Raw genomic sequence first — 27,613 nt, 5'->3', positions numbered from 1 at the left:
TCCTTTTCACGTATTTTTTCAAATGTAACGGTCGCGCCAAGTGAAATTTTCGCGGTTTACGTTTTACTCGTGTGTGATATATTATCCATAATATCGGGATTGCCAAATAAAGTATCGGACGATCGTTATTAGTGTGCGAGAATAGCAGGATAATGTCAGCAGAAAGCGGCATTCATGGATCGATTCGGTAAATATACTATTTTTTCAAGTGATACATTTCTTTACCTGCTTTTGTGTTTGTATATTAATTTACTTTAAAATTATTTTATAGCAAGTAAAATAATTTAATTTTAACTAATTCCTATGTACTTTTAATTTTTCAATAAAAATATTTTTAAAAAAATTAAATAATCTATTTTAATTTAATTTGAATGATTTTATTTTTAATTAAAATTATTTTATATATTTTATATTTTTTATTTTGAGTTTAGGAATAATATTTATCACATTTTCAGAATCTAAACTGGAAAAGGAATGTAGCAGTAGCAGCAGCAGCATCAGCAGCAGAAGCAGCAACAGCAATCGGTGAATGAATTTTTATCAAATCAATTATTTGAATTTATATCATGTATATGTGGAACAAAATAATATGTGATAAACGTGATGCGAGATAAAATATTGCTCTATTTTAAAAGAAAAATATCACCAAGTTGATTAATTAAATACTTGGTTTTTCATTAATATTTGTAACGCCTTAAATAAAAATAATTGCAATAGCATATTCAGTATTAGAATCTTTTAATACTGAAACAAGAAATAAGAAATTAATTCCAATGGTAAGAATAGATCTCGTAGATAGAGCAATAATTTCATAATGTAAAGAAAAGTAAAAGCTTATATTTTGAAATTTTAAATTTCTAATACCAAATGTCCAATACCCAGTTTACTCTTATAATATTACAATGCAAAACTTAGAAAACTTTATTAGAAAACATTGTGACAGTAAAAAATGTGTAATTTAAATTGAAAGTAAGGATAGAGTTTTATCTAAATATGATAGATTTTAAACAATATAATTTAGAAAAATTGCTATTCAAAAATAAAATCATATTGATTAAAAGACATATATTTACGCTGTCATTTACGCAATAAATTAATGAGAAAGCGATTCAATAAAATTTATCGTATTTCATACCATAGGTATCTGCATCAGCTTACAAATATGTATGATTTATTTATTGTTAAAATGGGTGGGTTAAATATGAATAATAAAAGTATCGATTAACATATGATAATTCGTAAAGTATGCTGCTATAAATTATATGTATATGGGAGTAACACATATATGTATCATCACGTAAACTGTATTTTAGTGTCTGACTAAAAATTCTTCATCCTGAGTTCGGCATCTCGATTAAGGGTTTTACTCGAAATTATGTGAATTTAACAAATTTACAGTCTACAGTCATATAATGTGATGTATAAATAATAAAACAAAATTGTCTTTTATAAACTGATTAGATTTGAATACATACGTCTAACATATCTCACTCAATTTGCATTATATTATATTATAACTGAGGTACAGATAAACTTTATTTATTACAATGTTTTAAAGACCAAATTGCAAAATCCGTTTTTTAGTAAGGGTTATGGCTTCATAAAACGCAAGCCAAAAAAGTCATGGCAAAATATTGCTTCTATAAAATACAATGTTTGAATTAAAAACACAATTTACATTTATAACTAGTAAGGAGGAGATATAATTTATTAAAATACTTTAAAAATTGAAATTGCAAAATTTGACTCTTTAGAAGCTTTTTTTAGTTTCATAAGAAATAAGTTTAAGAATGTTTAATGGTAAAATTTCTAACAAGACAAAATATATTGGATAGAGATATATGTATCTATATTTTTACATCAAGTATGAAATGTATAAATAAATTAACCCATTCTTATGAACCCTTTAAATAATCGCGCGGTTCTTAATGACATTCTCGATGTTTTATGGCAGTTAAGAAATAAGTTCGCGCAAAGTCACCGATTGTGAATGAAAATAGTAACGGAAGAATAATCTCTGTTTGCAGAGAAAATTCGTAATTAAAGAGATCCTCTTTGTAATGTCACGCAACTTTAACCAGTAGGACAACTACAGTCGTAGAGACGCTACTTTTGGACTTGTTGCCATCAGATAAATATTGCGATTCGACTTGAATATAATAATGGCACCTTCATTTCGTTGCCTCGCGAGATTTAAACTGATACTTACACTAGTTAGTAAATTGATATATGTACTTACATAACTTAATACATTTTAAGTAAAAAATATTTAATCAAATCTATATAAAAAATAAATCTAAAAAGTATCAATTTGCAATTTATTATTTTGAAGTCTTATTATGCTAAAATTTTTATTAAACAGTCATTGCTAATGATCAGCAACTATTGCAATAATTTTACAAACATAAGTTCATTGCAAAATTTATTTTTTATTTAATGCTTTTTACATTTTAATAATATATTGCTTCATGATCACAAGTACAATAAGAAGTTATTATCACATTCATATGAGATAAATAATACATCTAAAAGTGTGCTCATTTTTCATCTGTTCTGTATTCCGAAATGTTAAACTTAAAATTTTGATGTAGAAATATAAGTATCTTATCCGAGCATAAAATTCTGTAATAATTTAACAATTAAGTATCTGTCATCACTATTTTTTCCCTTCATTTTAAATTTATTGTAATACACATAATAACGTAGTATCATGTATATAATTGCTACATAATTGTTTCTTCCTTGTTTTTAATACTGTTACGTACATTTTTTTAATATTATGTATTAACAATATAAAAAGGCACTTTCATCGAATTATTTCGCATTAACAGTTTGTAAAAAGTCGTATTATAAAATATTTCGCAATATCTCACTCATTGCGAATTTTTTATCATCAAATAATAAAAAACATAGTATTACTCGCAACCTTGTAATAGCAGGCTCAAAATTTGGGTCAAGTTCAAGCGAAGATCTATAGAAACTTGCAGCGGACTCGAAGTCACCCTGTAAAAAAAATACTAGTTAATACGAATAGTTAAATCTGTTTCATTATACAGTTAAGGCCAAAAGTATTACGTAAAAGTATTTTTTTATTCATCTGGAATTCTTTTATTTGGGTTGTTTTCAAGATTAGAAATGTTACTTTAAAAAAATAATACGTTATTACATCGTTATTTTTTGTAAAAAATAATTTAATACCATTATTTAGAAAGTAATGATTCTTTACCTTATCTTTTTGTAATGTTAAAGTAAAATATTAATTTTAAAATATATTATTTAAAAATTAATATCGAAACTTAAAACTCCAAACTATATAATATATATAAGCTTTCTTTTATGTTAAATTTATCTAATAATTCTTGTCTAATTCTTTATAATTCACATTAATATTTTTATTTTTTATATACTTATTTTTATAAAAATTTAAACTGCAATTCGCAAACGCGGAAATTATATCGAAACAATGTTTTTTTAAGTTTAATGTCATTATTCGAAACGCGATTGATAGAGAAATTCAATTTCTCTATCAATAAGAACTAAAAAATTTGTAATTTACGTTATATGTGTGTGTGTGTGTGTGTGTGTGTGTGTGCGCGCGCGCGCGCGCGCGCGCACGCACGCACGCACACACACACACATTGTAAACTTTCATTATTGACAATAATAAAAGTATCAAAATATACAGTTTAAAATAAAATGTACTAAATATTTTTCAATATTTAAAAACTACCAACTAGAATTAAAACAATAAAAGTAACAGCTGAATTTGTTACTATAAAAATGTAACAATATTATCATATTATCAACAAAAAAGTAACAATAACGGTGTTACGATAATGTATTGCATTCCAACTCTGATTATTTTTTATTGATTACTAGCATTACAACATAAGTTTAAAGGGTTCTTGAAACAAGAATAATTCACATTTTAATTTATGTATTTGTGCTTCAACCTAACCTAACCTAATCTAACCTATACCTTTGTAGTTAAAAATATTTAAAAAAATTTTAGATTTTTTAAGATTACCTAATATTTTGACCACAGCTGTATAATGACTTGTATCTAATAAAGTAATATTTAATTTACCAAAGCAGCATAAAGATTAGCGACAACGTAATGATTGATTATGAAGTCTGGACCAATTGAGAGTGCTATCTGAGCGATCTCAAGGGCCTCGTGGAAATAATTTTGTGAACTAAGTAAAGACGCCAAGTTTACGAGAAGTATATCTTGCATATCCTTCGGAGTGTTATCTAAACTCTGCCACATACAATCTAGTGCCTTACGACTATCGCCCGCCACGCGCCAATAAAACGATGCAGCTATTGCCAAGGTCCAAGAGGCATAATGCTAATTCAAGGCAGTATATATTGATTATATTATGCGTATAAAACCGAGTATGTAATTATTAAAATACGATGAATTACCTTTTGCAAAGCAAACGCGATTTTAGTGCCGAGTCCTTGCAGAGTATCGTTCTGCGCTCCAGTTATCATCATCAGCCATTCAGCCATATCGAGTTCAGCTTTGTATTGCAATAACTGCGAGAATTGAACCATCTCAGTCACACGACTCATCTCGAAATTACCCTTATTACACATTGGCTGTAAATTCGGTATATCATCGCCTAATGATTCGATCTCATCTTCGATTCTAAAATCGAAGAATCAATTTACATATAATTTGGTTTGTGTTTATGTGTGCACGTATGCATCGTGTGCGTGTGTGTGTGTGTGTACTATTAACACACACACACACACACACACACAGCATATGTATATACATTTTTTAATTTATATATACCGACTACATACGTCATGTTTCGTCGTATAAATTTGTGAAATACAAATAGAGAAGCAGCCCAGTCTTCGTATTTAAGCTCGTCGCATTCATCTTTGTTCGGATAGTAGGACTCTTTTTGATTGTCAGACATCTTATTGGATGAGTCAGTGTATGTACGTAACATGTCCTTAAATATAAAAAATTTATAAATAATACAAAATAATACAAATTATAAATAAAATTATACAAGTATAAAAAAGTATAAAAGTATATTTATGTATAGATCATCTCGGGGATTTATAATTTAAATACATAAAATAATATACAATATTATTTTTATGATCTTTAATTTTGTTATGACAAATCATTTGCTTACGTTATCTGAAATTCTAGTCATATGCACGTGTGGCTCGTGTAGTTCAGTTGCGCTATTAGGAAGTAACAATGAATGTGTAAGACCTTGGCGCGATTGTTCTTTTTTATTGTAATATGATATGTCCAATAATCCAATTTTATGACTACTCCAACAATTTATCCCTATAATAACAGTTTTTCAATATCAACAAGCTATAGTAGAGAAAATTCATATTTCCATTTTGGAAGAAAATATTAAAAGATACATCTAAATCTGAGACACCGTGTATGTGAAATAAAATCAAATAAAATAAAATCACATCCAAAGCAGGTAAAATAATAAAAGAGGTATAAATAAATAACAATAATTTTTATTATTTTTATTACAATATATACTACTATACAAGAAAAACCAGCACATAACAAGACAAGATTATGACAATACAAAATGCATAAGTTAAAATTATTGTTTTTTACTAACTTCAAACAAAAATAAACACCAACGTAAATTCAAAATAATATCAAATAAAACATACACAGCACAGTCTAAAAAAACAGAATCTACTTTTAAAATATACGTGCGAAAATACGCACCTGGTTCTTCTGTCCTTGTCGAAACATATTTAATATGTTTACAATTCTTGATTTGTCGTTTACGCAAAAATGTATCACTCGCTTGCAAATTATACTTAGTAAGTAATACAGAAGGCAGGTTCGTAGAATATTTTGTATGTACATTAATTCTTTGTTCTTCACAGCCTGTGATTATGACAATGTTCGTCATTACTCATCACAATAACCTGCGTTTTTTAAAACACAGTACCATCAACAATGAACAAAATTAACCAACTGAAAAATAAACATAAGAAATTCTGTGCAAATTTAATTATAAATAATAAAACATAATAATCTCATTTAAAAAATTCAAATTTAAAAAAATGTTAAAAATAAAAGCAAAAATTAGTGAAATAAAAAACGCCCTAAATATTTTTTTCTTCCTCCGAAAACAAATTATGCATCATTAATAGAAACTGCAAATATAAACAAATTAAATAAAAAAATAACGTAAAAATATATATAACATTTTTAAAAAGTTTATATCAAATTAAAATTAAAAAATCAATTTTTAAAAAGTGTGAAATATTATTCTATGAAATAGTAATTACATACATAATCTGGATAATTACCTGTGACAACATTAAATTTTTCGCGGCAGGCTAACGTTTTTAATAACATTAATGCTCTATTGTCATATAAATGTGAATCGACTCTTAATGCTTGTTTCAAATAATGTATCGCTCCTGTGTAATTTCCTTTTACATTTAATAATATACCAAACAAAAAATTAGTCATTGGCTGAAATATAAATTATTGTATACGATTTTTCTTTATTCAATTAAAATGTAGGTAAAAAATAGTCTTTAAGTATTTTTAAGTATTTTAAAAATATTATATGTAGGATTAATTCTTTCTATGACACAAAATTTAATATTCTTCATGCATACCTCCACAGCATTAATTCGTAAGGCTTTGTCCGTAATTCTTAAAGCATCGTCAATTAAACCTACTTTATGGTGTATTGAAGCTATACTAACTAAAGGTACATCTTTAAATTCTTCAGGAACACTTTCCAATGCTAACTGCAAACAATCTAAGGCTAAACGAGGTTTTCCCGTTATTCTCCAATGTAAAGATGCAAGCATAGACAACACCCATGGAGCTGCGACCTTCTGTTTTAACAGAATTTTCTCATCAGAATATTATAGTTATTATAATAACAAAATTATTAGAAGCGTTCAAAATTAAGCATTTGTGAGATCAAATCGAATCAAATCTTTGATAACATGTTTGAAATTGAATTGAATCAAATCTGAAATTTTTACGTTAAATCTTTGATATGAATCAAGTTTGAATCAAATTTTCAAAGGATTTACATACTAATTTAAAAATAAAATATTTTCAGTAACGTTGCAGATCCTTTTCAATAGATAAAAAGTTAAAAAACAATTTCAGAAAATAATTATAAAAATAATGCACTAAGTAAAAAATATATAATAAATATGAAAAATAAATATTGAACACATCGTATAAATTATATTTGTTACTATCTCTATGTATTAATAATGTTACTGTCGAATAATATTTTAATGTACTTTATTATAAAAATATAATGGAATAACATTTATTCAAATTTTATTTTACATTTTAAAAAATTATGATATAATCTCTCTCTCTCTCTCTCTCTCTCTCTCTCTCTCTCTCTCTCTCTCTCTCTCTCACGCGCGTAAGAGAGAGAGAGAGAGAGAGAGAGAGAGAGAGAGAGAGAGAGAGAGAGAGAGAGAGAGAGAGAGAGAGGGAGAGAGAGAGAGATAAATAAGAGTCCAAATAAGATAATTAAAATAAGTAATCGAATTGAAATCGAATCATAAATGGTTTGAAATTCTCAAACTATTCAAAATTCGAACCAATCGTATACATATAAAAATAATAAATTATACCGTTTCAATTGCCGTTAAAATTCTTTGACCAATTTCTGCCAAGTCTGCGGTGTGAACCAAATTATGTAGAAATGGTTTTAGTGAAGTGTCTGACGAATGCTGCTGCATAGTTGCGTCTAATAATGTACGTGTAATATATCGCTCATTAAACGACTTTGGTGATTGACATATTGGTGGATGCCATGGTAACGGATACTTCTTCCATGGTTCTATGTCAATCAATTCATTCACGAACAAGTGTGTCCTAATAACATACAGAAAGATATATGTTATAATTAAAGTATTACATATCATAAAGTTTAAATACAGAAAAATACGTACGCATAACCTTTGTTTTCAGGTGCTAAATAAATAGGTAAATATTGCTTTCCATCTCCAAACATTAGCATAGAACTATCACAATCTGATATCTTTGGCCAATGATCAGCTTCAAAATCTTCATTTCCTTTCTTAATTTCCATATTGTAATATTTTGGACTCTTTGTTGGCGAGGCAAATAAATTATTGTACTCTACATCTAGTTCCGTCATCATGTCTGTAATAATAGACATTAAATAGATTTTACTACTTGCAACGTGAATTGTAAAATTTAGACAATCTATGTCGACGGTGCTAATAAAAGTACCTTTTGAGATACGATTATTACGCTCCTTCACTTGTTTCTGTAGATTTTTTAACAAGCTGAGACTAACATGAACATTCTGTAGCATGTTCTCAGCTATTTTTTTTCTGTCGCCTAAATCCATGTAAGATAATACAATGTCATTATCGATATAATGAATTGGTCTTTTAACCGGATTTATCGCAAGTAAATGTAGATTTTGTTCTCGCGCAAAAGCAAGCTTAATTTCCCTGGTAGTAGATTTAATATTTTGTTCCCAGAGCATGTGCTCATAGAGCTTGAGCCATTCTTCCTTCCAATCGTGATACGCATGTATTTCCGTTAACACATTTCGTAAACGCCTGTAACAACCGCAATCATAAACCTTTTAAGTTTTTAAACTAGGAATAACAATGTGAACTTACTGATCAAACAATAGCAAAGACGTTTCCAACAAATGATGACATAGTATGGCATATTTCATCTGTTTGGCCTCTATCGTGTCAGGTGCCAATTTTAAACAGTTATCGTAGCATGCTGCAGATCGATCAAAGTCTCCGAGAGACATGTAAACGTGGCCCAGCGCCAGATGATGATAACTCTCTGTTGGATTATGATCTATCGCCGCGTGTAAGATAATCGCAGCCTCGCCAGAATATCTCGCAGCGTGTAAAATGCCAGCGGTAGTCAGAAGAGGAATATCGCGATATTGCCTTAATCAATATGTTTTTGTTACGAGATCAGTAAAATTACACGGCGCTTTTCCGACTGGACACTTTCCTCTAGTATCCTTTATACGTGAGTTTCTTATCATATTACCTTGGAGCGCGTACAATCGCTCTACGACTGCATTCTAAAGCATTATAAGCGTTTCCTCTGATCCGCCAATAAATCGACGCTAGATTTAAATATATCCAGGAAGTACTATTGCGAAATAAACTGTAGGCGAGTTGATGGCCGAATTGATTGAGATCGGTGTTCAATGGTAAATATTTCATTAAGCCAAGTTCTTCGCGTTGTATTAGATTCTTTCGATTCTGCATTGCCTAAAATGCAATAAAAATAAAATTACAGATATATTGACTTTTTGTATAAAGTAGAGTTGACATTTACGTGTAAAATATAAATAACTATAATATCTATATTATATGTAAATCATGCAAACTGTGTTTACTGGTTAATGTTTTATCTATGTAAACAATAATCTATAAATCACTGAAGATTCATTAGAAATAGTGGAAATTATATTCTACTTTTTAATCTTTAATATTATATATCTTTATTTCTTTTATCAATACTAAGTACATTAACAATTTTAAAACTTTATTATTTATTTTGTATTGTTTTTTTTATTTCATAATAATTTACGTTGCTTGTATTGTCAAAAAAAAAAAAAATTTTTTTGTAAACATAACATACGTAAATAATCCATATAGAATAATATGTAGAGGTATCAATTATTGCTGCTTTTTTCAATTGTACTATTAAAATAAAAAGTATGACAGCATTATGTATTAAAAATGTTTTAATGTAAACTAAAATTATCATATAAGATATCGTATAAAGTTATCGTGCGGCAGTAATCGAAAATAGAATTCAAGATTAAGAATAAAAATAATAAGTTCAATAACTTTTATACATATTTTTATTTCTTTCATTATATTTTAAATTTTTTAAATCAAATAATTTTAACTTGTTCTTATTTTGTACATTTATTAAAATTATTACTTGAATAATAAAAAATTCTTATTATACGTTTAAAAAATATAAGCATATTAACAGCTATTATATATTTTAATAACAGCAGTAATTGGGACAATTACCTTAAACATAATCTTAAAAGGATGATGAGTAAAATGGCTAAAATAGCAGAATAATTTTAGTTCCTAGAGTGATAAGTAAATACGGTATGTTTTCTTACAATTTTTGAGTTGTTGAATTTAATTCTGATCTTACAAAAATTTTTAATATTTTATCAAAAAAGTATGTTAAAATCTGCGTATAAAACTAAACATCTAGTATTGTAAATTATCATTGTTCAGTTTTACAAACATATTAATTCGTGTCTTTTTCCAAGCAAAACATAATAATATTCTTAACACTAATAGTTCACATTCTGCTTGATATATAAAAAAAAATTTTAATATTAATAATTTTAAAAAGAAAGGCACATTATCAATGTGATCTATTTTAAATGACTATGCGTCTTAAAAGCATTATTGCATATATGCATTACATTTTTTAAGAATTTCCTCTCAGAACATTTTTTAGTCTATTGTAGTATTTTATTACTGGAAATTATTATTAATATAAGAATTGCACAAAAAATAATTTTAAACTCAAAGATTCTCTTTGAATGAACAAGGCCTTAAATTATTTATTATATTGTTCACATATTGATCAATTTTTACTTAATTGTCTATTTTATTATAATTTTATATAGAGTTGGGTCGTAAATTTCAAAATTATTTGTATAAAATTTTAAATTATTTGTACAAATTATTGTTAACATTACACTTACATGAATCTTTTTCATGTAATACAAATTTAATTATAAATTAGATAACGCAATACAAAAAAAATAAATTATTAAAACAAATCGCCTTATACATTCATTTTTAAATATTTTGTGTAAGAAAAAAAAGGGAAAATACAGCGTAATTATGCTAGTTTGGGGATAATTTTCTCAGATGTTCATGTTACACAAAAACATTACAAAATATAAAAGTATTATAAAAACTGCTGTATCATCTGATAAAAAACACTTTTTAATTTACATTTACATTTATGTTTTCAAAGTTTTATTTTTAGCTTTTGTTTAAAAAATACTACCCAAAAACAAAGTAACATGCCAGTATTGGTGACTTCTAGTAAAAATTGAAAATAAAATATAATTTTCATTATTTCTGATAAAATCTGAATCTTCTAGAAGCCATTGATTATTGTTGATACATGTAAAACACAGTTTGTATTATACATGTAACGCAGATTATTTATATTTTATGTGTAAACATCCAAACCTGGTTTTACACTAACATACTATTCTCATAATAAATTCTTATTTATTTAATTGCTTCATATGTTGACTTTAATATTTTTCTGACAAATTATAATTTTTTAAATATCAGAATCAGATTTAACAACAAAAACATACCATTGTCACTTATCATTCCAGAGGCCAAAATCAAACAATTTTACCCATTGCCGATTTTTTGGCGCAACCCTAATATAAAAAACAACATGCCTACAGTACCTACTTTAAGATGTTCGAACGTGTATATACTGAAATCTAATGGAAAAGTTTTCCGACAGTCTGGAACTGTTTGTTTACTATTAGCCACCACGTTATATAACATATAATATGTTTGGCTGTAACAGAAAGTATTATTTTATTCTTCAATATTCAATGAAATATTTCCTCACTTATATATATCACATATAATCACTCACTCTATCCCATCTTTAAGCTTATAATCGATCACTATACTAGCATGTACGTCAATGTCAGGCAATGATTTGTCCCATGAGAAACAGTCTGAGTTTGCATTTTCCGCATCAGCCATGCCCAGGCCAACAAACTGGTTGTCAATAGATACTTCTTTTCTTGAAATTTTCTCATATATAACATCAGCTGTTTCCCTACGTTTTTCCTGCTCCAAGAATCCTAGAAGATCGTATGGTCGGCGCATATCAAAAACACTGTCGTGCTGAAAACATGAAGCAAGATGTAATTCAAACTTGATCATATTTATCAACAAAGTTATCAGGACTACTATATTCAGAAATATCTATGTAATACTTTATTCTTGTTAAACATTCAGTAAACAAGAAGGATAAAATGATATATAAGTATCTGACATGTTCACAAACGTATCATAAGTCAAGTTGATAGATAACATTATGTTTACATTTAAATGTATTTACACTTAAATGCGACTACTTTGACTTATGATTTTTCAGATTTATGACTGGCACAAGTAGCAATTTTGTTTTCTAATCACTTCTTATGGTTAATTTGTGTGTTTAAATTGAATATTAATGTAATATAATAGTAAATATTGAATTATATACTTTCAAAAAATCAGTTTTGTTTTGTCATTTTTAAATTAAAGTCTATCATTATTTTTAGTAATAAAATAATCTTTTTCCACGAATAACGTTTTATTTCTATAAAATAATATCAATATATGTCAATTTAAAGCATATTCGATATTTAACCAGTTTCAAACGACGTAACCTTGCCATAAGGGCAATGCACGCGTATTTATGTTTCTGTTGAATTATTCAGAAAGAGGGGAACTTACCTGTGGCTGAATTCTTCCATTTTCCGTGACGTACCAATGCTTGGTAGCCGAAATCTCGAGTATTACCGTGAGCACCGCGAGAATCCTGCGAGACACATTGCTTCGGAGCATTTTCCACGACATAACTCCATACGACGGACCACGACTGCCACGAGCCTTTACCAATTCTACGAGAGAAAGCCGACAACGTAGACCATGGCTGCGAGAACGCGCGTTTCTGCACGGGCAGATACTGCAGATCCACCGTAACGAAACTCGCGAAAAAGATTACTGCGTCATTTATTTCTCATCGGAATGACTCGAATGTTTCAGAACGACTCGCAATTCGCAATACATATCGCAATTGATCGCAACATGTGGTCTGTTCTTTCTAGCTGCACTGTTGCACCGGTGCAATAAGTTAAAGTAAGACAAGTATATTTTTTCTCATTCTAACTTATTGCACCAGTGCAACAGTGCAGATAGAAAGAACAGACCAATGATTGCGACCCTAAGATGGTACAACGCGGTGTGTGGCGATGTCTCAGTTGGTCTGTTCTTTCTAGCTGCACTGTTGCACTGGTGCAATAAGTTAGAATGAGAAAAAATATACTTGTCTTACTTTAACTTATTGCACCGGTGCAACAGTGCAGCTAGAAAGAACAGACCAAGTAGTGACTGTTGGTAACTGTAGGTCTGTTTTTTATTCCTGCACTGCTGCACTAGTGTAATTAAATATATTTTTTCTCATTCTAACTTATTGCACTAGTGCAACAGTTCAGGAATAAAAAACAAACCTTGTATGTCAACGTCAACGACAGTGGCCCGTGGCCGTCGATCTCGATGTAGAGTTGCCACCACTATTGCCAGCCACTGATACGACCGTTATGATAAAATATTATATATTAATATATTTGTTGCTTTCTATTTACATCAAAACTCAGATAATTCTCACTTGTGACGTCATAACTCAGTTAAATGCACGTTCTTTTTGCCTTCTCACAAGTGAGATTTAATTGAGATTTTTCCTACAATTTGAGCAATTTCAAGACTTGAGGTTTGTTTTTTATTCCTGCACTGCTGCACTGGTGCAATAAGTTAAAATAAGACGAATATATTTTTTCTCATTCTAACTTATTGCACTAGTGCAGCAGTGCAGGAATAAAAAACAAACCTCGTGTGCTTTACCATGCTTTACAAGTCTCGCATACTCACTTTAAAAGTAAAGTTAGGTTAGGTTAGATTAGGTTAGATTATATCACTCACTTTCAGATAAATGGAAAGCAGCAATTAAACGAATCTGACAAAAATAAGCGTCGATCTGGTCTGGGAAGCGAGATATTAATCGTGAAAATTGACGAATATTCAGGTTAGAAAACCTGTCACACCGACGAAACATAGCGACATGCTCCCGAACACAAGTAAAGAACAAGTAAACAGGAGGAGCCATTTGGTTTCAGAGAAGATTAAATTAAAATTTCCTCGTGGTTTCAAACACTAGGAATAATTGTTTTGTTGTCGCACAAACGTAATAATAATAACACCCAATATACTCGACAGCCATGACAACACAACTGATTTTTCTGTAATCGTTTTTACCATTATCCGTTTTATCAATGTGGTACAACGTTACTTAGCGACGTTTCCTTCAAAGTCCAATTCCTGTTGGTTCTGCCACAAAGTGACTAACATTTTCACTGATTATTATCAACAATTAATCGTTTACGTTTATTATTATTATATAAAGTATATTCGCGCGTTTGTGCATCATTTTCGATTAAATTACTAGACAAAACATGCTCCAAAAAATGGAGAAGACAAAGAAAATGGACAAATCGCTGTTGGATCCTCATCGAGAATTTTTGGACATGGATACAGATGAGGAAGATTTTGCTCGACAAGGTCTTTTTTGCAAAACTTATTTTTCTTTCATGACATTTCTAATGATGTATCCTTTGAAGGACTGTGCTTGGATCATTCTTGATGCTATTATTGATGCTAATCGAAAAATTACACTATATATTATAAATATACTGGAAAAAGTGACAGCTTTCCAATTTGATTTTTAACACTTTTGCAAAGAGAGTGTACAAATAAGAAAATCTTGGAATGTTAATGAATACCTATCCTATATCAAACACACACACACACACACACAGAGTGTAAATGTGCAATATGGCATACATGCCTTACCTTTTTAAAATGTTTTCAGAAAGTCCTGAAACTGAAGAGGAGCTTTCTTCCGAACCGATCAAACCCATTTTTGATGAACAGGATTTAGATAAATTAGTCAGTGTTTCTTTAATCTTTTTTTTTAGATTCATATATTTTTAATTTTTATAATTGTATCAACGGTTTTTTGTAATCATACAAAAACTTAATGCTAACTATGCATTTAAGACATGATTTTTCCACGTCTATAATATGTTTCTCAAAAATATATAATATAAAATATAACTATATGGGAAGAAAGATTAGCATTTTAGAAAGATTTTAGAATTAATTACGGTTAAATCTTTTTGATAAGCTTTTGTTTGTCACCAACACTCTTGTGGGATATGCTGTTTTAGGTACAATATGTAAAAGATCTCACGATTCTTTCTTCCATCGAGGACTCTGATTGGAAAGAGAATGAGTGCCTTACCACGATTCGCGAATATTTTGAGAATCCAGCTTCTACATTGTTATGCGTATATTTTCAAATTGATACATTGAAGGCACGATTAAGCATCTTGGACGATAATCAAAGTGATTTCGTATATTTCTTACGAATACCATGGCATGTGTTTACAGTCGACAATTTTCATGCCACGGTCATTTTCGGTAATATTACGCATAATGCAGTAATGTGCGTGTTGAAAGTAATGGAAAACATGTACGTGACGATCGCACGCAACAGTGGCGAGTGGCCAGAAAGTATCTTTTTTTAAATGTATACATATATCCAATATCACAACCACATTTTAAAAATAACAATTCTTACAGTAATATTCTAACGCTTCCAGAATATGAAAATCAGACTTCTGAAATTAGCAAATAGAGATGCGAATTAGAATTTTTTAACACCGAATCGAATTAAACTTAATTTTTTTTTGTTTGAATCAAATGTTATCTGATTCGATTTGTATTCGAATAGTTTGTATTTTATCTCTAATAACAAATAATTGACCAATTTTAATCACAAGGATATAAATTCAGATCGCGTTACTTTTAAAATTATTTTAAAACCATGATTCCCAAAATTTGATTTTTCAATGTTAATCTGTCGCAGATAAGATTTTTCTTGAACTGAAACAGTTATCAGAAATAATCTGTTCTTCAATCTATATAATTTTTTATTACGTTTAACCGAATGGATTTACAAGCCAATGGAGTTGACCAAGTTGTATGTGCCGAGAGAAAATCTTGCTGATATCGTGATATCACCGAATTTGTCAGAGATAAATGGTCCGCATGTTTTTAAGGAATTGCAAAAATTAGAAAAAGCATCGATTGACAGATTTGAAAAAATTGTACATTATTGGATCAAACAGATAAGACAAGTATTGGCGAACGTATCCATGTGCAAAAGCGGACAAACGGTATTCGATGTGCTGCAACATTGGACGGCGAGATGTTGGTTTTCAATGTTACTTATATTTTACGTAATAAATCGCAAACGATTGCCATTAATTTCATTTGCAGATTTTAATTTGAGCTGTTTGCACGATCAGTTATCGAATATGGAAGTTCAATCGATATTACATGTGTTAGCGAACATTCGTTCACCGAGCGTGGACTCCTTTCAATTTTTGACATTAAAGCTTCACGAAGGATTAAAACAAGCTGCGTCCAATATAATGTATCTGAACATTCTATCAGATGCTTGTAACAATTTGAAATGTCCGGACGAGATGGAAGAGCCTATGATGAAAATATTGTTCTTGATATTGTTTATTTGGACAGAATCGCCGTTTTATAATATATCGTATGGTTTTCTATTTTTATTTTAATAGATATCCCACACACATGAAACTAAGTTTGAATTTTGACTATCAATTATTTTATTTGTGGCTGTAATTGTAAATTGTTTGAATTTTCAATATTCTTGACTTTAATTTCTCATCTTAAAATTAATAGTTATACACATTAAAAAATTAGATAACACACGAAACAAATCAATTTAATTTTAGGAACAACATAGAGGTACTTTGTGAAGCTATAAGCACTCAAATAGTACAACAATGTAAAAATTATATTAATTTGCAAGTAATATTAGAAGGCGATGCAGAAAGTGGAATAAATATACTTTGGAAATGCATCTCTTGTTGCCAAACATATAAAACAATATATAATAAAGTATCTAAATTTAATGTGTTAATGGCCAATTTTATCAAGCAAGAGTCTCTTTTAATAATCATTATTAGAAGTATAAAATGATTCAGTTATAATGAACAAAGTTTTTTCTTTCTGTCTGATGTGCGTGCGTATGTGCGTGCGCGCGCGTGCTCTCGCTTTGATAAATGTTATGATTAAACTAATTAAATTATATATAAAAATAATGAGTTTAATGAACAGTGTAATTTAAAGAAAACTGATGAAATTGGCTAAAATTTCTATAAAACTCGATTGTCTGTTCATTTTTTTTGCAAGTTTAATTTCAGGTTACGAAGATAACTGCACTCATTGAATCGAATAGTATCTGGGACGTGAATAAACAATTAATATTTAATTCTATCGATACGTTTGTGCAGAGATGTCACGATATTATTGAAATATGCAATTTTTCAATAGTATTTGGGAGGTATAAGGATATAATAGAATATTTTGCAAATGCATATTTTAAAATAATATATTACAACATTTAGATAAACTTAATTTCTGTATAGGTGCAATAAAGTAGGAATGATTGGTGGTCCAAGAGGTATTGAGTACGATGCTTATTGTCGTCAAATAGAGAGCCTATTTCATGAAAGCCTCGATGAAATCAAATTGATCAGTGATGACATTTTGGATGTTACAAAATCTTCGTGGCTAGAAAATATGCTCAAGTTTAGAAATTTTGTAATGGAATTAGAAAGTATGATTAAAAATTTGATTGATTGTATATTCGAAGAGATCAAGAACGTAGAAGAAGGTATCGAAGCTATTTATGTTTTACAACGGTTTAAATGTAGACAATCCTTGCGAGACATATTGTCGAGGAAATGGATGCAGGTAAGAAAAGTAAGTCTACAAGACAAAATATTTACTTAATTATCATAAGAATACATTTGTTCAGGTTTGGGAAATATTTAGTAAAGAAATAGAAAGTTGTAGCGATAGTATGATTTTACAAACATATTATACACCATTCCCATACTACTCGGAAAATGTAATTATGCATTGTATTAGACACTATTTAGAATGGCTGTTTCACATGATGATGAATATATCTGATTGGATTGGAAATTGTGAAGCTGAAAAGTAAGCAAAATCTGTAATCTAATATTCCTTTTTCTGCTAAAATATATCTTTATCTCTTGTGATCATTAAAAAATACATTTTTTCTCATTTTTGTTACCTTTTTTTATTAAGTAAAAAGTATTCTTTATATAATTAGATAATTGTAATAAATTCATACATTTTATTATGTGAACTTTATTATATGTAATGATAGTATTAAAAAATGTTTATTTTTAGATATATATTGGAACAATACAAACGAATAATGTGTCGATAAAAGAAACAAACTAGTATTATTTATAATAAAACATGGTGTATATAATTAACTTTAATAAAAATGATAGAATATAGTGTACAATTATTATGTAAAATATAAGAAGAGATGAAAAGATTAAAAAATAAACTCTTGATACGTGCGCACACACACACACACACACACACGCGCGCGCGCGCGCGCGCATGTGTACATGTGTGTGTGTGTAATGTACACATGCGTGCGTGTGTGTGTGTGCGTATAAAGAGTTTATTTTTTAATCTTTTCATCTCTTTTTATATTTCATCTTTTCTTATATATGTGTGTGTGTGTGTGTGTGTGTGTGTGTGTCTAATATAAATTCTTAACTAATAAAACCAATTATATATTCAAAGAAAAATAACATTTTATTGACAATTACAATATATTACAAATTAAGCTTTTTATTGTGTAGCAGCATAGTTGAATATCCATTAACACTCATTTTTTAATAGTACAACAAATTTTACTTCAACTATATTTAGCTTATTTGTTTCACAAAATCGCTATGACAGCTGATGACAGCTCGCCATGGGCGCCATATTCTTGGTTGTACAGCCAACGCATGCGCAGAAGAAAATCAGACCCTCAATTTTTCTCTACTGTCGCTACCACAGACTTCTATAATATACTAGACTGCTAGGCTCGTTATATATTCTCCATTTAGTGTGTACCCGAAAAGTATGTACAAATAAGAGCTCATAGGCGGCAGACTGAATTACCGATTGGAATGTGGCTAATATTTTATAGTCCTACGACTATGGATTACTAGAGGAGTGAGTGAGATGTATGATACAATATATATATTACGTGATTATGAGAGCGTTCTCCTTGGATGCTTATGCGTGCTTATGCGTTAAACGTATCATTCTTTTTTTGTTATTGTAATATAAAAGAAAAAGATAAAATGACAATAATTAAGGCATGTGATAAAAGGCTGCCCAAATATATATAAGAAAGGGTATACATTTCTTTTTGTTTAAGTATTAAAACTAAAGGACAAATAATATAACCTCATTTTAAGAGCATTTTGTATAAAATAACCTAATATTAATGATATTTATTAGTATTATTAAGTATCATTCTTTAAATATATATATATATATATATAAACATTTTAAAAATGTCAACAAATTACTCGTAGCAACTATATGTGACATTTATTGGCATATATATATGTACATAAACATTCCACTTGACGAACAATGTACATACATAGCAAATGACACATTCCGATCGGTTATTCAGTCATGTACAACATGTACATTATATACTGGTACGCCTAGGGAATCAAGGTTAGCAGTCTAGTATATTATAGAAGTCTGTGGTCGCTACTGTACATAGAGCTTGTATTAATGGAGGGGCCTTGGTGCATCGCGACCTTTGAGTATATATACATCAAAGTATGTGCGCTTCTTTAATTTCCTTCTAGAAAACGGAGTGGTGGGGATGTCCAACACGAAAAGAGACAGAATATATGAGAATATATTCATGTCTCTGTCGATTCTCCTCGCGCGGACTCCGGCATATAGCAATGGCCCTTCCATTAATACAAGCTCTATGCTACTGTATTACTTATACTGTGGTATGGACACGGTTTCGCTTGGTATTGCCAGTCGGGTGCTATTCCGTAACCACTTATTGACAACTATCGATGTCGTTAAGAACGGGATTCATAGACCGATCTTAAGCTCAAGCATTGTCTTAAGTCTAGCTTCGAGCCGACTTGAGACTTACTTAACCAATGAAATAACAGCATTGACGTCTCAAGATCGTGCTTAAGCTGGAATTTGAATAAGATTCGACTATGAATTCCGGCCTAAGTGTCGTTGCGCATATTTTTTTATATATAAAAATACGTGCGCAAAGACACTCAACGAAATTTCTTCAATTCCCAATAAAGTTATCCGGAGGATAAATCTCAAGTTTAACCAATCACGTGCATGGATCTGGTAGTTTTTCTCCAGGGCAGCAATCATGTAACTAAGGCACTATAAAAAAGAGTATTCTCACGTCCGCCATTTTTCTTCTAACTAGTAAGGTAACTAGCGTAATGTTTTATATATATAATACATCGCAATAACTTTTACAGTCTCAAGATCATAAATATCGTGTCTTCGCTCTAGTTTACACCGAGCACTTGGTACGCGTATCAAGTAGTGAATTTAAGCTGATCAGCCAATGATTAAACACATTCACTAGTTATTTACTATTTGATACGCGTACCAAGTGCTCGGTGTAAACTAGGTCTTTGTTTCATTGCCCTAGTTTACACCGAGCACTTGGTACGCGTATCAAGTAGTGAATTTAAGCTAATCAGCCAATGATTAAACACATTCACTAGTTATTTACTATTTGATACGCGTACCAAGTGCTCGATGTAAACTAGAGTATTGGCTTAGTTTACATCGTCCATTTGATACGCGTATCAGGTACCATATTCGTATCAAATTCGTACTAAATATTTAGTACGCACGATGTAAACGCTGCCGGATCAATTTGGTACGAGCGTATCAAGTAGGAGTATCGTACTAAACTGATACGCGTACCAAGTAATACAAATGTCGATGTAAACGCATAAAACGCATTTTAGAGAGAATTTAGCAATTGAGCATAACCTCAGTGCTAAAATCTAAAAACCGGTGTGAAAATGTCTTAGTAGGAGACATCAACATGAATTAAATTTGTATTATATTTTTCACAGTACATGCTTAGTACATTCGATGTAAACGCGCCCGTACTAAGGCTTTGGTGCGCACCAAACTTAATACGCGTACTAAGGTTTTGACGATGTAAACTAAGCCATTGTCGCATAAAGTTTGGTGCTTCCAAAGATTATTGACGTATATATATACAAACATACTTAATTTTTCGTGCTAGTTACTTGCTAGTTTGAAGAAAAATGGCGGACGTGAGAATATTTATTTCTTTTTTATGCTCTAATGTAACTTTTTTCTTAAGACGGAAACGTGAAAAGTAAAAAGTTTTATGTAACTATATCTCTTTCTATTGTGTTGAATAGAAAAAGACAGTAACTTGAAAACTTTTCACTTTTCACGTTTCCATCCTAGGGAAACTAAGGTGCCTTTTCACGCTGACGCTTGACGCTCATTTTCAGCGTCAAGCATCAGCGTGAAAAGGCACCTTTAGTCTATCTATTCTTTACGTCGGTGTGATGGTATTAAAATGAATCTGGAATTATTGGGTAAATAAATAAATAAATAAATAATTATCACGATACACGTGTGATAAATAATTATAAAATTAGTATTTAATACAAGTTACATGGTTTTAATATTTAGTTCAACAATTTTATATATTTTTTTACAGAATCATTTGGTCAGAACTATCCAGAAGTATGTTTATAATGTTATAATTTATTTTAAAAAATATATATAATTGGATGTATACTAAATATTTTTAATTATTCTTATTAGGAATTTGATGGCACTTTAGACTGTATATCCCTCGCTGTTACCTGTACATTTAATAAGAGGGGAACATTACTTGCTGTAGGATGCAATGATGGAAGAATAGTCATTTGGGATTTTCTGACTCGTGGTATAGCTAAAATTATTAGTGCTCATGTACATCCTGTATGTTCATTAAGGTAAGTTGTAGATAATTTGTGAGATATGTAATAGATAGATTACATGTATATAATTATTTATAATAGTAAACAATTTGCATATGTGTGTATTTACATAACCATTCAAATAAAAATTAATTGACTTGGAAGGTAATATAATGAGACATAAATTTTAAGTAAATTTAAAGGAAATAAAATATTAAAGCTATTAAATCAAAACATTAATTCAATTGTGTTTTTTAGTTGGTCTAGAAATGGTCATAAATTATTAAGTGCATCTACAGACAATAATGTTTGCATATGGGATGTTTTATCCGGAGAATGTGATCAGAAGTATAGATTTCCTTCTCCAATATTGAAAATACAGTTTCATCCAAGAAATCTCAACAAGTTTTTGGTATGCCCAATGCGCCATGCTGCTGTTATGGTTGATGTTGAAGGAACACATAGAGTTATACCACTTGACGAAGATGTATGTAACATAAAACACATATTTTCATTTAAGATCTTAACTTTATTTGTACAATGGTACTTTAATATTACTAATATACTAATGATTATATACATATATACATATATGTATAAATATTTGAAAATGTATAAAAAGTATAAAGTATAAAGTTAAAAAATTTATAAAAGTTATAAAGTATAAATATAAAGTATTAAACCTTGTTGACAAAATAAATTTTTTATGAGGAAGATACGTTGATTATGATGAAAAATTGACTAATAGAATCTTTGTATTAATGAGTTTTTAAATCGCCTCACGATCTACATCGGATCTTAGTGATGTTATTAAATTTAATTTTAATTTTTCTTAGCTTTCTTTGTAGCCTATATGAAGAAACAGTTTAAAAATGTATATTAAGCATTACTATTAATTGAAACATTAATTGTATGTGTGAGTACAAGAATAACATTGATAAAAATAAAAATATTGCTTTAATTTCAGAGTGATTTAAACATAGTAGCATCATTTGATCGACGTGGAGATTATGTGTATACAGGAAACGCTCGTGGTAGAGTTTTAGTTCTTGATGCTGAGACATTAAGTGTAAAAGCTTCTTACAAAATAACACAAGGCACTGCTAGTAATACAGCAGTAAAGAGTATAGAGTTTGCACGACGAGGCTCCTGTTTTCTAGTTAATACCGCTGATAGAGTAATTCGCGTATATGACAGTACTGAAATATTAGCGTGTGGCAAGGATGGTGAACCTGAGCCAATACAAAAGCTGCAAGATCTTGTAAATAAAACAATGTGGAAAAAATGTTGCTTTTCCGGGGATGGAGAATATGTGTGCGCTGGATCAGCAAGACAACACGCACTATATGTATGGGAAAAGAGTATCGGAAACTTGGTGAAAATTTTACATGGAACCAAAGGCGAGCTTTTACTCGATGTTGTGGTAAGAAAATTAAATTTACAAGTATTATAATGTTTCTTTGTTTAAAATGTAACAAAACTGATGTTCTCGGTATAAGATCTATATTTCTCTCTGCATTAAAGTGGCATCCAGTGAGGCCGATAATCGCATCCATATCATCTGGTGTAGTTTCCATTTGGGCACAAAATCAGGTAGAGAATTGGTCTGCGTTTGCACCAGATTTCAAAGAGTTGGATGAAAATGTTGAATATGAGGAAAGGGAAAGTGAATTTGATTTGAGCGATGAAGATAAGTCTGTTGTACAAGGTGAAGAGGCTCAGGACGAAGAAATAGAAGTTGACGTTTCTTCAATTGACAGAGTCGCTGCATTTTGCAGCTCTGATGAGGAAACTGAAGATATCGGTTCTCTTCAATTTTTACCTATATCTCCGGATGTGGAAGATTCTGAGGATAATCAGGTAACGCCACATGAACCACCAATGAAGAAACATCGGTCACACGATATAGATTTACAGGGGGCACCAATTGATGGTAAGATTTCTACATAAATTAAACAGTTGGTAGCTAAATTTTTTATATATACCGCGGTTATTTTGATAAATTAATGATAAAATTTACAGAAACTCATCCCTTGCTAAACAAAGGAAAGGATAAGCCGACTACAAAGAAGGGAAGACCAAGATTAGAACATAAAAAAGGAAAATAGTGTGTGTGTGTGTGTGTGTGTGTGTGTGTGTGTGTGTGTGTGTGTGTGTGTGTGTGTGTGTGTGTGTGTGTGTGTGTGTGTGTGTGTGTGTGTGTGTGTGTGTGTGTGTGTGTGTGTGATTGGTAAATGAAATAATAAACCTATTTTTTGTATAGAATTTGTATTACTTTTTTCTTTTGTACTAATAAATGTATTCGACTGTCAATTCTTTTGATTTATCACGAAACAAGTACACAACGATTTTCCCTATTCTGAAATTTTCCCTTGATTGTTTTATCCAGTGGTGCGTAGAATAAGTGAGCTTTATTTTCTATTTGTCTCCCGCCTCCTCTTCTCATTCTCTCTTATTCCAATGTATGGTCATAGTCCTGTTCTTTGTCACTGTACTGCTGCATTGGTGCAATGAGTTAGAATAATGCCCGATTTCTTCACTTCCCAATAAAGTTATCCGGAGGATAAATATCAAGTTTAACCAATCACGTGCATGGATCTGGTAGTTTATCTCCTGGATAATTTTAACCGCAAGATAACTGGACATGAAGAAATCGGGCATAAGACAAATATATTTTTTCTCATTCCAACTTATTACACTACAGCAGTGCAGCTACCAAGAACAAACCTCATGTATCCGCGTTGATAAACGCGTGTGGAGTAGGGATGATGGCTGGAAGGGAGGGAGAATCTTCTAGTTCCAACGAAACAGCTGATTTGATTTAAAGGAAAACAAAGTGAAACAAAATCCAGAAGATCTTAGAGTTGAAAAGATTCGCGTGTATATAGAGATATATTATAAGGACGTGTAGGATTTTCCACTCTATTCAGGTTTTTAATGCTCGTACTTGGACGGTAGCGTGGTTTGCGTTTATCTCGATTAAATTCGATAACTGGAATAAACCTCGACGAAGCCGGTTGAACCGACACGTCATTTGACGTCGTGTTTCACGTTCTGCGAATATCATCCGCGTATGTACAAGGACAATAGGATAATCGTAATCTGATTCTACATAACGTAAGAGTTCGACAGAATAGTTCAAAATTAGAATTAATTGATTAATTAGAGTAGACAGATAAAAATCGAATACAAAATCGCACAAACATCGTGATTCTTACCAATCATGATCCGATCGAATTTTGTGCTTATCCTCATCATCGCTGCTTTCCACGTTACTGTTGGTGATGATTGTAAAGGATGCGTGCCCTTGGATTCATATTCGTTTGACAAGGTACAAAAGCATGACAAGTTCAGAATCTTAATCAGAATTTTTCGTATGCAATTACATCAACCACAAGTCTCCATTTCTTAAACGATGTAATAAAATATATATTTATGAAATTTCTCCTCTTTAATCTCATACAAATTCACGCGCACAAAATTTTATAAGAATTTATAGATTACACACACAAAAAAAAACAAGCTTATTAGTCGAATAAGATGGCAGTGCTTATTTATCTCATTTAAAAAATAAAACATTAATATAATTATATAAAATATTTACAAATGTTTTGACTTATAATGTCATCTTCAGTTTTTAAAACGTTTGTCAACATTTTATATTTATATTTATGTTATTATTCTTTAAATAAGATAAGTACTATCATTCTCTTGGCTCATTATTTTTACCTGGTCTTTGTTTTATAGAAGATTAAATTTTGTTATAATCCTACATTAGTTTTTGTATTAATTTGATTTTATTTTTAATCTTAAGAAAGTTTTGTTTTTTTATCAGAATCTATTTTAAATGAATAAAATTAATAATTAATATCAGTGATAAATATTGTTGAAAAACTTTTTTATATATAATTGATTTCAAACGTTTCAATCCCAACTCTGGATTCAAATGACAATCAGAAATTCTTTTAAATTGATTTGAATTGATTTACTCCAGTAACTATTAAATTGTAATATTAATTTTTATTAAGACATTTTTTTAGAGAATAATTACTTTTTTAACTAAAATATGTGTGGTTAATGAGACAATTTCAATGTAAAATAAAATAATTCAATTATTAACATATTCTTAATTACTTTTATAAAAGTTGACAGTTATAAACATCTATGAAAAACATTTTCATACAGGTTATCCCAAAGTTCAAGGCAGTACTCGTTAAATTCGACGTCGCATTTCCGTATGGTGGTAAGCACGAGCAATATGCGACTGTAGCGGCCGATACCAAGGATTCGCATGATCTTTTGATAGCCACAGTGGGCGTAAAAGACTTTGGCAATAAGGATAACTCTGATCTGGCGCAACGTTATAATATTAAAAAAGACGACTTTCCAGTAGTTTTACTATTCGTACAAAGCAAATCGGAACCAATAAGATTTTCTCCCGAAAGAGATTCTGATTTTACGGGTGAATATATGAAACGCTTTATCAGATCAAGATCAAAAGTTTATCTGGGCCTGCCAGGATGCGTGGAACGGCTAGATAAGCTAGCCGAAGAATTCAAAGTCGCGGGAGAGCAGGATAGACAGGTAAAAACTTGAAACAATCACCAATATAATAGTCTATAATAGTTTATTGAATTAAATGCTTAATGCTGTGTACTATGCCAACTTTATAAACACATTTATTTGAAAATATTAAAGCAAAAAATAAAATAATCCTACATTTCGCATTTATGATATTACTAAATTTCGTTATGAAATATTTATCTTTTTTTTTAGGAGATATTGAAGAAAGCAAAAATTTTTGAAGAGACTTTACCAGAAGAGCAACGAGAAGCAGCAAAAATTTATGTAAAAACTATGGAAAAAATTTTGGAGCGGGGCGATGTATTTGTACAAACGGAAGAAACACGCGTACAGGGGCTTCTTTATAGAGGAAAACTGTCTGATCAAAAAAAGCGTGCGATGGAAGAGAGACGAAACATCTTGCAATCTTTTTCAGCAAGGGATGAATTGTAGAGGGCTCGAATTATTAATCGATCGCCTAAACAATCAAGTTGTAGTTCGAGAATCGACTGTTGCGCTATTTTGGATTATTTCATACGCTCAAGTTTATACAAGTTTTCTACAAGTAACGATAGAAATAGGAATCGTACAAGATACACTTGGACACTCTATTTAAATAGGATACCACATTATTTTATTTTTCACATTCCTTAGTCTATTTCTCTCTATAAAGTATTTATCGCCCATTTTAGTCTATGGACGTAAAATACAAGATGATTTATTATCTCGTGCAATTTTTTTAAACACTTTATTCTTCTACAAGATATAAAGTATACATAAATATACATAAAATATAAATTAAGTGATAAATATTAAACATATATGATTCTCATGTTAAAAAACATCTGTCCATTTGTCAAATCAATCATTTAATATATTTACTCTGCTTGTGTAATAGACAATCCCGTTGTGTAGAAGTCAAGTCGATCCCCATCTTTCCTGACCCGATGGATCTATAAACAATAGTTATTAAGTGAAAATGACTATTGTTTTATTCCATTTTTTATAGCTCTTTTGAGACATGTACTAATTTAGAAACCAATAGAAAATCTTAAATTTTATAGATCTAATAGACAAGAAATGTATTGAATAAATTAACTATTATACGAAATAGCTATAGATACAATTAAAACTGATAACAAATATTTTTTAAGAAAATAGAAGATTGACAGGTTGTGGATTAAAATGTTATATTGCGAACAAAGGCAAGTCTGTTAATTTTATATCAATTATTGCACTCA

The 27,613-nt window shown here is 30.1% G+C and overlaps 4 protein-coding genes across 10 annotated transcripts; 3 read left to right on the top strand and 1 right to left on the bottom strand.

Moving 5' to 3' along the window:
* Nucleotides 1-2,409: 2,409 nt before the first annotated feature.
* LOC105838035 (tetratricopeptide repeat protein 17) lies at nt 2,410-12,894 on the bottom strand. Of its 3 annotated transcripts, none has more exons than XM_036292950.1 (16): nt 12,541-12,894; nt 11,687-11,943; nt 11,494-11,605; nt 9,056-9,282; nt 8,662-8,949; nt 8,261-8,598; nt 7,957-8,170; nt 7,636-7,879; nt 6,643-6,864; nt 6,325-6,493; nt 5,732-5,896; nt 5,160-5,320; nt 4,816-4,970; nt 4,429-4,654; nt 4,088-4,351; nt 2,410-3,003 (listed from the first exon to the last, which is right to left on the bottom strand). In XM_036292950.1, exons 1-16 carry the CDS (start codon nt 12,661-12,663, stop codon nt 2,848-2,850), a joined length of 3,321 nt encoding a protein of 1,106 aa, XP_036148843.1. In that variant the 5' UTR covers nt 12,664-12,894; the 3' UTR covers nt 2,410-2,847. The 3 variants fall into 3 exon arrangements, with proteins under 3 accessions (XP_036148843.1, XP_036148842.1, XP_036148844.1); XM_036292949.1 differs by having other exon boundaries at nt 6,643-6,867; nt 12,541-12,893; XM_036292951.1 differs by lacking the exons at nt 11,687-11,943; nt 12,541-12,894 and having other exon boundaries at nt 6,643-6,867; nt 11,490-11,605.
* A 458-nt stretch (nt 12,895-13,352) lies between these two features.
* Nucleotides 13,353-18,301, top strand: LOC105838036 (dynein-1-beta heavy chain, flagellar inner arm I1 complex). 5 transcript variants are annotated; one of them, XM_036293081.1, is made up of 11 exons: nt 13,353-13,524; nt 13,792-13,888; nt 14,732-14,808; nt 15,090-15,435; nt 15,817-16,134; nt 16,204-16,486; nt 16,692-16,857; nt 17,163-17,302; nt 17,388-17,715; nt 17,765-17,964; nt 18,181-18,301. In XM_036293081.1, exons 1-11 carry the CDS (start codon nt 13,498-13,500, stop codon nt 18,218-18,220), a joined length of 2,022 nt encoding a protein of 673 aa, XP_036148974.1. In that variant the 5' UTR covers nt 13,353-13,497; the 3' UTR covers nt 18,221-18,301. The 5 variants fall into 5 exon arrangements, with proteins under 5 accessions (XP_036148974.1, XP_036148975.1, XP_036148977.1 ...); XM_036293082.1 differs by having other exon boundaries at nt 13,360-13,524; nt 17,780-17,964; XM_036293084.1 differs by having other exon boundaries at nt 13,522-13,576; nt 13,792-14,421.
* Nucleotides 18,302-21,335: 3,034 nt separating this feature from the next.
* On the top strand, nt 21,336-24,122 carry LOC105838701 (retinoblastoma-binding protein 5 homolog). Its single transcript, XM_012684444.3, has 7 exons — nt 21,336-21,440; nt 21,566-21,591; nt 21,673-21,845; nt 22,068-22,296; nt 22,777-23,232; nt 23,334-23,742; nt 23,832-24,122. The coding sequence occupies exons 1-7, from the start codon at nt 21,422-21,424 to the stop codon at nt 23,915-23,917; spliced, it is 1,398 nt and encodes a 465-aa protein (XP_012539898.1). The 5' UTR covers nt 21,336-21,421; the 3' UTR covers nt 23,918-24,122.
* Nucleotides 24,123-24,272: 150 nt separating this feature from the next.
* LOC105838723 (endoplasmic reticulum resident protein 29) lies at nt 24,273-27,274 on the top strand. The gene is made up of 3 exons (XM_012684479.3): nt 24,273-25,140; nt 25,995-26,393; nt 26,586-27,274. The coding sequence occupies exons 1-3, from the start codon at nt 25,033-25,035 to the stop codon at nt 26,823-26,825; spliced, it is 747 nt and encodes a 248-aa protein (XP_012539933.1). The 5' UTR covers nt 24,273-25,032; the 3' UTR covers nt 26,826-27,274.
* The last annotated feature ends 339 nt before the right edge of the window (nt 27,275-27,613 follow it).

Source organism: Monomorium pharaonis, chromosome 10, assembly GCF_013373865.1.
Source record: "Monomorium pharaonis isolate MP-MQ-018 chromosome 10, ASM1337386v2, whole genome shotgun sequence".
Classification (NCBI taxonomy): Eukaryota; Metazoa; Arthropoda; class Insecta; order Hymenoptera; family Formicidae; genus Monomorium; species Monomorium pharaonis.
This window is presented reverse-complemented; position numbering and strand designations above follow the sequence as displayed.